Here is a 10,952-nt window from a genome sequence, read left to right on the forward strand (position 1 = left end):
AGCTATGTGACCCGGTGGGCGTGGCTACGGACCATATAAGGTGGCCAGGGTAGGTCACATGGGGTGAATGCAGGGACCTGGTTGGTCCAGAGCGGAAGGTCCCGTGAGGAGAGTTGTCTCCTGGCTAACAGCCTGTGGAGTGGCTGTGTGTAATGGCTGCCAGCGTCTGAGAGTCCCAGAGGAGAGAGTGGATGTCTGCAGCGGGGAGCAACAGCCATGAGGAAACCCTGACGTGGGTGAGATAGTGATTTTGTGGCTGAAGAGCCTGTGTATGCTGGACATTGCTAACAGAGGGAAACTCTGTAATGGACGCTATGCTGGTGAAATGAACATGTTGTTGCTGTGATGGTTTATGCTGCATAATAAACCGCATGGACTGCTATGTTTGGTTGGAAAAACTGTGCCGGATGTGATTTGTTCGCTGCCTAGCGAAAATCCCCTAACTAAATGACAGCGCTACCTCACTAATATATAGCAGACAACTTCTTTAAGTGTCATGATAACTTTAATTTATCATGTATCCATAACACTGTTTCCTCAGAACCTCAAAACATTGCATACAACATTACAACATAAGTATTAGCTCAAGTATGAAAACCTTGAATATTAGACTATAAGACTGGTTACTACCAAACAAAATGTAGGACAGAGAGGAAAAACATTAGCCCTTCTATATCACTGACAAAACCTCAGGTGGTGGTGAAATGCGCGTCGGGGTGTTCTCTCTGCCCATTTACTCACTACTATGACCAAAGGTAACTGTTATTCAACAAACATGTGACTGGTTTGCTTTCATCTATAATGTCATTATATTGCTATTCATATGCTATTTATTGTTTATTGCGTTATTGCATTTGTGACTGTTTACCCAGGCCACTTATTATCAGGAAATTTAGTTTCACGATACATTTCTGAACTTGCTCCAGATCTACGTATCCATTGTCCTCTTGATCCTATGTGTTTGTATTTTATATATACATATGATTATGTAAATGGTCAATAAACTTTGATATATTACTTATTGATCATTCACACTCTTTATATCATTGTACGTTTAGCAATGTCTTGAAGTGTACATATAAGCAACCAGAAACTTACCTAGTGTCTCCCTGGTAGAAATAACCAAGAAACGGGGAATTGTCTGTAGGAGACTGGAGACACAGAAACGGAAACCAATCAGGAGCATAGTTCTTCTCCTGAACACTACAAAGCTGATCAAAAGGTGGAGAGACATTTCCACCAAAGACACCAGAGTAACAGGATCCTTTAAATAGCTCTTTCATGCTTTCGCTGCAGTCCTAGCAAACAAGGAAAGAGGTAAATTGTAAATTTATAAAATTACTACAAACTGTTTAAAAGGGAATGTCAGCAGGATTTCACCTCCCCACGCTATTTATATGTAGCGCTTTCAGAGACAAGTCCGGCAATAGCTTTCCATGATAGGTCCATTCATCTATTTCTAAGAAGTTAGGAATTGATATGCAAAGGAGGCTGAAGCGCTATTTGTAGATCTGAAGCAACTGTCACTCCAGCTCTATTCCCCACCAAACGCTGTCTCCTTTTGCTTGACTGAAGGTACCTATGCCTAGAGTCACCCAGCATAGAGGTTGTTAGGCAAGCAGGAGGTGGCAGCTAAGAGCGGAGAATAGAGCTGGAGTGACAGAGGCTTCACACCTACGATAGCTCTTCAGCCTCATTTACATATCAATTAACGTGCTGATTTCTCAGTAGCAGAGGAAGGGATTGGCCATGTAAAGATATTGCTGAACTTTTCTTACAAAGAGCTTCATGCACATATAAATAGTTTTGTGGGTGAGATCCTGCTGACAGATTTCCCTTAAGAAACCTCTTGACCCTTTCCATATAACTGATAGGACATCAAAAAGATAAATGTAATTGTACAACTACAAAGCTGTTAAATAAAATTTCTGAGTAATTACATTGGGAAAGCAGAATCAGGTTCCATATAATTGCACAGATACGATCCAGACGAATTACTAATTGGAACAGACTTTATTTGCTCAGTAAGTAATGTAGGACAGTTCTGACAATTAATCCTAGGAAAAGCTCATATATCAAGTACAGAACCGCTGCGCTCATAATTAGTGACTTAAGTTACTTGCTCAGTAACCATGAGACTGGAGCTGTCTGTTATTAAATCACTCAGTCATAAGGAGAACATACACTCACTGGCCACTTTATTAGGTACACCTGTCCAACTGTGTGTTAAGACTTAATTTCTAATCAGCCAATCACATGGCGGCAACTCAGTGCATTTAGGCATGTAGACATGGTCAAGACAATCTCCTGCAGTTCAAACCGAGCATCAGTATGGGGAAGAATGGTGATTTGAGTGCCTTTGAACGTGGCATGATTGTTGGTGCTAGAAGGGCTGGTCTGAGAATTTCAGAAACTGCTGATCTACTGGGTTTTTCACGCACAACCATCTCTAGGGTTTACAGAGAATGGTCCGAAAAAGAAAAAAAATCCAGTGAGCGGCAGTTCTGTGGCCGGAAATGCCATGTTGATGCCAGAGGTCAGAGGAGAATGGGCAGACTGGTTCGAGCTGATAGAAAGGCAACAGTGACTCAAATTGCCACCCGTTACAACCAAGGTAGGCAGAAGAGCATCTCTGAACGCACAGTGCGTCGAACTTTGAGGCAGATGGGCTACAGCAGCAGAAGACCACACTGGGTACCACTCCTCTCAGCTAAGAACAGGAAACTGAGGCTACAATTTGCACAAGCTCATCGAAATTGGACAGTAGAAGATTGGATAAACGTTGCCTGGTCTGATGAGTCTCGATTTCTGCTGCGACATTCGGATGGTAGGGTCAGAATTTGGCGTAAACAACATGAAAGCATGGATCCATCCTGCCTTGTATCAACGGTTCAGGCTGGTGGTGGTGGTGTCATGGTGTGGGGAATTTTTTCTGGGCACTCTTTGGGCCCCTTGGTACCAATTGAGCATCGTTGCAACGCCACAGCCTACCTGAGTATTGTTGCTGACCATGTCCATCCCTTTATGACCACAATGTACCCAACATCTGATGGCTACTTTCAGCAGGATAATGCGCCATGTCATAAAGCTCGAATCATCTCAGATTGGTTTCTTGAACATGACAATGAGTTTACTGTACTCAAATGGCCTCCTCAGTCACCAGATCTCAATCCAATAGAGCATCTTTGGGATGTGGTGGAACGGGAGATTCGCATCAGGGATGTGCAGCCGACAAATCTGCGCCAACTGTGTGATGCCATCATGTCAATATGGTCCAAAATCTCTGAGGAATGCTTCCAGCACCTTGTTGAATCTCTGCCACGAAGAATTGAGGCAGTTCTGAAGGCAAAAGGGGGTCCAACCCCTTACTAGCATGGTGTACCTAATAAAGTGGCCAGTGAGTGTATATTACTAAATGACATTAATCTAGTAAGAGAAATACTGCTCCTTTCACAGGTGGCGTAAAAACATGATGCTGTAATGGTCTATACTGATCTCTTTTAGTACATTATTTTGCATCATGTACAAGAATGAACATATTTCTCACAAAAATGATACAATTTTACAACAAATGCTAGAACATGACAACAAAAAGCAGCAAATAAGTTACCTGGTCACAGCAGCAGCGGACGTCACAGGCCCCGGCTGTCAGATTGCAGGGGCAGGGCCCTAGGGGTTGGTACGCTTGGTTTGGGATGACCGTTTTGTTTTCTGTAAAATCAGCATCTTGTAAGCTTTTAGGTACAAAAACCCAACTGTTCAGTAAAAAATGTGCATATTTTAGCATCAGTTTTATGCCATAATGGAAGTGGTTGTCCAGATCGGGCACCGTCTGTAGGGCTGGGGCAACAAGGGAACACTTGGGCAGGGGCAGATGTCATAAAATCACAAGATTACTGTCTCCTCAAAGTCTCCATATAGAAAGCCAATCAAAAAGTCTACTGTAAACTGGGTCCCCATAGGGAAACACTGAGTATGCATCATCTTTATTCTAAAACCTTCGCTAAACCAAATGTCGCCTAGACTACATCTTAAAGGGAACCTGTCAAGATGATTTTACTAATGAATCTAGTGTGATGGCTACATGGGTCTAGATTAGAGCCAAAAAAAAGAGGACACTCGTTTTGTACCAATCCGATGTCAGTGCTGTGAATTCAAGCTATGAGGCCACATGCAAATCAGCCTGGCAGTGCATTGTGGGGGGGAGGTTGTGACATTCAGAGTGCACAGACACCCCCCAATGCACTTCCAGGCCTGTTTGAATGTGGATTTAAAGGAAATCTGTCAAGTCAGATAATGCCATTAACCTACAGACATAGGGTTAATGCACTGGTTTATAGCAGCAGGAAGGTGCACTGAAAGTGCTGCACCCGGGAGAAAACAAACTTTATTTCCCCCAGCAGCTGCCGGCTTTTAGTCATACAGGGGTGTTACAGTCACTGCATATACTGTAATTCCACACACCCCGGTTCTGGCTTTGCAGCATTCCAATGCAGACGACTGTCAGTCAAAGTGGCCGGCATGCTTACAGTCGCCGCTCTCAATGCTGTAAGAGGTGACTGAAACCGCACCGGAACTCTGTGTGACTGAAGACTGGCAGTTACACGTAGGAATAAGATCCATTTTCTACCAGGTACTGCAATTTCAGTTCGGCGCCAAGGCACCTTCCTAACTACTAACCTGCAGAATAACCCTATATCTGCAGGTTAATAGCATTTCCCGACCGGACACCTTCCTTTTAAAACATGACTTCTCATATCGGATTATGACAAAACAAGGATACATTTTTATCCTTGAAGAAAGCAACACCGAAAAGCGCATTGTGGCAGACGCCATTGCAGTGACACAGAGGAGAAAATAATGGTCACACCAATTACATAGATGTTGGGTCTCAGTGGTACAAAACAGCATAAATCATAAAATACCTTGGCACTCAAATTTACTGATGTGAAATTTAATTGAAAAAAAAGAGAGGCAAAAATTCTGTGCAAGTAGGGAGCCCAAGGTTTCGGTCCGTAGACCTTTGTTTACGGCCTAAAAGAAATATATACAAATACACAAATCAACCAAAATGTACTTATTGGGAACACTTACATAAGTACAGACACATGACTACACAAGAAAAATGATATGGATATTAGATATAATAAAGGAAAGCAAACTTGAAGGAAATAAATATGTGTAACTGATAAACCATGTACAAAACCACAGAGAAAATCCATACAAAGTAGAAATATAGTAAACACCAAAAAAAAAGTATAAAAATAATGAAAAGTGAAACTAAAAATTAAAACAGAAAACGAATTAAATAAGACAACGCAAAAGATACAATAAGGAGAAAAAAAAGAAAAAAATACAATAGGAAAAAAAGAAAGCTTAAAAAAGTAGAGGAGAAAAGAATAAGATCTTGGGAGTACATGTTTCTCTTTGCATTTTGGCTTTATTTAACCTACTCCTCTAGCTTGCTTCTGTTAGTGTATCACGTATTTTATCCCCCTTTTTTTATTCTCACATCATTTACTCCCAGTTTTTATTCTTTTCTAACCTCCTTTTATTATTGATCTCCCTATTGTATTTTTTTTTCTCCTTATTGTATCTTTTACGTTGTCTTATTTTACCTGCTATTTTAATTTTTTAAAATTTCACATTTTATTAATTTTACTTTCAGGTTTTTTTTTTTTCACATGGCTACTATATTTCTACTTTGTATGGATTTTCTCTCTTTGCAGTTTTATGCATGCTTTATCACATACACAGATTTATATGCATTTCCTTCAACTATTGTTTCTTTTGTTCTATCTAATGTCCATATCATTTCTCTTGTGCAATCATGTGTCTGTACTTATGTAAGTATTCTCATTAAGTACATTTTGGTTGATCTGTGTATTTGTATATATATTTCTTTTAGGCCGTAAACAAGGTCTACGGAACGGAACGTCGGCCTCCCTAATTGTACAGAATTTTTGCTGCATTTTTTTCCCCCTAAGTGCCACTTGTGGTTTTGTCCTGAGGAAGGTGATGTAAAAACGAGTTGACAAACAAACTGCATTTTATCTGATCCTTCGTTTACTCCATCCATCATCCTACTAGGCTTCGCAGGATTATCCTCATCTCCTCCCACAGCAGTAGTATCTCATTATACACTTGTTATTACAGACACTATTATTCTTGTTTTCACTACTAATTTAAGTAGTAAAAGTGTGCTGGTAGGTTTCCTTCCACAAATATGCAAGAAATGTCACAAACAAAAATAGAAAATTTGAAGCTCATACATTGAAACCTACTTACATACTAACATAGTAAATTAATCCTCAGTTATTCTAATATGTCTAGTTTTAATAACTGCTGAAATTTTCACGTATAGGCTGTAATAAGAGCATGGTACTGCACTAGGCCTGGGCATACTCAGCATGCAGACGAGTGAAGAGCCCCTTACCTGAGACAGACCCTGCAAAGGTGGTGTTGGTAAAAATCTCTGCATGAATGAGCATGCTGGCTATAGGCCGGCTATTCTCACACGCGGTGACTTGAAGGGTTTCCACAATACACTGACCCTCGAGGCAGCAATTTGTCTCATTGCCTGAGCATAAGGTCAGATTCTTCCTGAAAGTTACCAGAACTTTTGCTATAACCTACAAAAGAGATACAAGATAGCAAAGTAATTCATGGATCGTTCAATGGGTCAAAACAGGCGCTGGTGGTATCCGTCATATGTGAGCAGAAGCCACAATGCAATGTGAACAAAGCTTTACAAGTCATTAAGGAGAACTGACATTGGCGCCTATGCTGAGACAATAAAGGATCAGAAGGTCAGGACATAATTTAAAGGGGTTATCCAGGAATATATTAATGTTTTTCCTTTTGGCCTAAGAGCTAACTGACAGGTAGTTGCTAACTACCTGCCTGTTCTGCCCAGGGCAGATCTCTGCTGGCACAGAGCGGTCACTGACTGCTGCAACTTCCATTGGCGGCATGTCGACAGAGGAGAGGCTTCCCTTCCGCTCTGTTGACTAGGTGTGACTGGTGAAGTCATGCTGACCGAAAGCCGGCTTCCTGCTGCATAACTGCCGGATGTCAATCAGCATTGCGTCAACAAGTCAGCAGTGGTCAGTGACTGCTTTGAGCCAGCGTCGGATAGAACAGGCAGGTAGTTGTCAAGTAGTTAATTTTAATGACTTATTTTCGCATCTCCTAGGGTACTACCCTCTATTTTCTACAGCGTCTTCCACTTCCATCATCCACAGTTATCACTAACTGCACCTCCCAGGCTTTGGGAGGAGATTCCCCTTCTGAAGTCGTACCCACACTCCCTGGAAAGTATCGCACGATACAACTTATACTTATTCCAACCAACGCTGAAAACTACACAGCAACTGTACCAAATGCATTTAGCCACGTGCCTCAGCAGACATCAAAAATTAAGGCATGGCCTAACTGTGAGACCATATAGCGGCTGCAGTCCTCATAATTACACCCATCCCAGACCGATATATAAATAGAACCAACATTTTATAGATTTAAGACTGTGAACACCAATTACTTTACCAAATAAAAGGAGACGCGGCATTCTTTATAGTGACAGTAAAAGAGTAACACATGTCGAAGCTCTTGAAGCCTATTTTTCACAAAATTCCTTTGCCTGTATTTGATCTGTAAAACACCTCTCCTGCAGTTTGTTTTTTTTTAGCGCTGGAGCAATACCACTATGGTAAGTTCCGTGCCCCTAGTCTTGTACATACCAGCCACTGTCTTCTTCTGTTCTTGGCGCCACTCTGATCAGTCCCCAGCAGCTTGTGCCCTGCCGGATTGCTGCAGTGCTTGCTGACTGACCCAGAAATCACAACACATTGTAAGTCTATGAGAGCTAGATCGAGGCTTTCAGACTTCGATTGAGAGCTGGTGACCGTCACCTCTGACTTCTGGTCAGTTAGAAGTTGCAGTCACAAGATGGTGGAGTGGAACCAGAGAGGCTCTGGGAACAGCAGAAGACGATGGCTGATGAGTATAATACTGGGGGAAAGGACCTTACATTAGTGGCACCACGCGAGTACTGAAATAGAAAAAAAAAAAAAACGCTGGAATGATGCTTTACCAATCTATTAATTTCCCTTAATATTCTAATCTTACTCACCAGTTGTGCACCAGCAACAAACGATTCCAGACTGGATGACCAGCTCTCTGTGGTAGCCTCTCCATTACAACTTGGTGATGGTATAGAAGCTAGGGAAAAAAAACTGTACTGACACACACTAGACTTATAAACACTAAAAGCTCAAATAAAAAACAGGTGCAAATACAATAACAAAATTAGGCCCATAGTGACAAAAAGGAGAAAAATCACTGAACTTACTTATATTGGCGATGACCGCAAGAGATAACTGATCAGAAGAGACATTAGCAACAAGAAATGTTGTCATTTGTGGTCCAGACAAAAAGACTGTGGCAGGAAAGAAACCTAAATGCAGAAGTACAAAAAAAAATTCTAATTAAACTCATTAATTATTGCTAACAGCCTGATCAACCTAAAGGCTGAGAGGGGATGAAAGGGGATGAAAGGGGATGTCCAGCAAGAATAATAATACGCCGTACTTTCATCATCAAAGCTCCTCTGCAGACGCTCTCAGCAGACGGATGGGGGTTGCCTCATTTCAACAGTTTTACCAGAGAGATATATATATATATATATATATATATATATATAAACACCAACAAAGCAAAGTCCAACAATAACGTGAGCAATCCAGGATGCTGTTAAAAAAATTTTTCTTTTTATTCATAAATCCATTAAAATGCAATGGTCCAAGCAGTTCAAAACAGCAATAACGCAGGAAAGTCGTGTCCTATCTGCACGACTTTCCTGCGTTATTGCTGTTTTGAACTGCTTGGACCATTGCATTTTAATGGATTTATGAATAAAAAGAAAAAAATTTTTAACAGCATCCTGGATTGCTCACGTTATTGCTGGACTTTGCTTTGTCGTTGTTCACATTTGTATGGATGGACTCCTACATCCAGATCCGGGCACAACGGAGTTAACCAGGTCAGCTGAGGTTCCAGGTGGTTCACAGGAGTGAGCTGGTCTACATTGTTGGATATATATATATATATATATCAAAATACATATGAGGGATACTCAACACCCCACAATGTTCTAGCATGGATGGATTCATGCCAACAGCGGGACAAATGTGGGACTTTGATAAGGGAAGAATCTTAGTAAGTTCTATACATTTCTATTATAAACACAAAGCCGTTCTTCTAGCAGGAGAACCACCTTATTAAATTAGGTTTTTCTTCCCTCACTCATGGAATCCAGACGCAGTTTTAATTTCATTTATTTAGAAAAAATTTTAACTGCATGTAATTGGGGCTAAAAATAATGTAATTCTCTTTCATTAAACATTTTGTACCGTTTGGTTTTTACAGACTCTCTACAGATCAAACCATGATGTGGCCCTATATCAGCGGAGAGGAGCTAAAGAAAAAAGATAAAAGAACCATAAATGTCAGACAGTGAGACTGACGGATTCCCAGTTACCCCATTCTGTAGTCAGCAATAATCAGTGTAAGGCCGGGGTCACACCTGCAAGTACAATGCGAGAAACTCGCGCACCAATACCCAGCACTCGGACCGGAGCTGCGGCTGCATGTATTTCTATGCATGATCCGGTCCCGAGTGCCGGGTATTGGTGCGCGAGTTTCTCGCATGGCACTCGCAAGTGTGACCCCGGCCTAACACAGCGGCTATAGAAGGGAAACAGTGCACATTTGTGAATGAAACCCAATTGCAAAAAAATAATCTTAGCCAAAATACATGCATTTAATTAAAACAATCCTGATAGTTGGGACAACCCCTGTAACCTCAGAAAGCCAGACAAGCCCTGTAGGATCTATGGCCTGACTCAGATCAGTCTCCTGCCGTCAGCAGAATACAGCAGGGATGATACTGGACAGTCTGTCCTCTGATGGTCACACAGGAGCAGGCACATTGCCCCTCAGAAGGACTGGGACCCCCATTCCCACTACTTCTCATGTGGCTTCATTGCAGATTCGCCTGTACAGCAGCGTCTTGTCAGTGAGGACATGCGAGTTACCAGGGCTCACTATTCATGGTTCCCCTATACTCACCTATCACTGCCTGTGCCCCGGTCTGAGCCAGTAATCCGACCACTGCCAACGTCACCAGGCGCAGCGCATCCATTGGCAGCATTGCCGCAGCCCGTTCTACTACACAATACCGCGCACCCACGTTGCTAAGACGCCACGTCAGGCCGGCGATGCGTTCCACGGTAACCAAGTGAAAGTCGGCCAATCGAAAGGAGAAGGTAAATCACGTGGGCTGCAGTGCCATGTGAAAGCCAATTGGTTACTTACAGGAAGTGTTTGAGAAAGGAAGTGTGACAATGGCGGCCGGTGCTTTAATTTTCTCTGCCCCCTTTCCCCTGAGCATCGTTAGAAAGGTTCCGCAGTATTTGATATTCTGTGTGCTGCACAATACTGAGCTCGACCCTGGTTTTAAACTGTAAGGCCACGTTCACACGTTTAGTACTTGGTCAGTATTTTACCTCAGTGAAAGTGACGTGAAGAATTGTTGACGTGTGTCTATTCCACTTTTCCTCTGATTTTTCCACTCCTGGTTCTGGCTTACAAATACTGAGGTAAAATACTGACTGAATACTGAACATGTGAACACGGCCTACTGTAAATGTTGATACGCCGTAAAGCGATGCCCTGCTGTAGATGCAAAGGACGCAGCGTGGAAAGGCGAAGCTTTCTGGGTCATTTATTCCCATTCCTAACCAAGCACATTAGGTTTTAACAGCTGTAAAATAATTTTTCAATCAAATAGTCAAGTAATTGTGTATTTTTTTGTGACACGTGGGGCTTCATTTTTATGTCTTTTTTTTTGCTGACATCGATGAAAAAAATAAGGGAAATAAGTGCTTTTCCCA

General features: G+C 41.9%; 1 protein-coding gene across 1 annotated transcript in view; it reads right to left on the bottom strand.

The window, feature by feature from the left end:
- Positions 1-10,275, bottom strand: part of TCTN2 (tectonic family member 2) — a 42,785-nt gene extending 32,510 nt beyond the window's left edge. The window contains exons 1-6 of the mRNA XM_073586097.1: positions 10,129-10,275; positions 8,351-8,455; positions 8,132-8,220; positions 6,437-6,632; positions 3,611-3,711; positions 1,099-1,298 (exon numbers count right to left, since the gene is read on the bottom strand). Of these exons, the coding sequence (XP_073442198.1) occupies positions 1,099-1,298; positions 3,611-3,711; positions 6,437-6,632; positions 8,132-8,220; positions 8,351-8,455; positions 10,129-10,210 (773 nt within the window). The 5' untranslated portion in view covers positions 10,211-10,275. The remainder of the gene's footprint in view (positions 1-1,098; positions 1,299-3,610; positions 3,712-6,436; positions 6,633-8,131; positions 8,221-8,350; positions 8,456-10,128) is intronic.
- Between the last annotated feature and the right edge of the window lie 677 nt (positions 10,276-10,952).

This window comes from Dendrobates tinctorius, unplaced genomic scaffold (assembly GCF_039654945.1).
Source record: "Dendrobates tinctorius isolate UK_male_01 unplaced genomic scaffold, ASM3965494v1 ptg000090l, whole genome shotgun sequence".
Classification (NCBI taxonomy): Eukaryota; Metazoa; Chordata; class Amphibia; order Anura; family Dendrobatidae; genus Dendrobates; species Dendrobates tinctorius.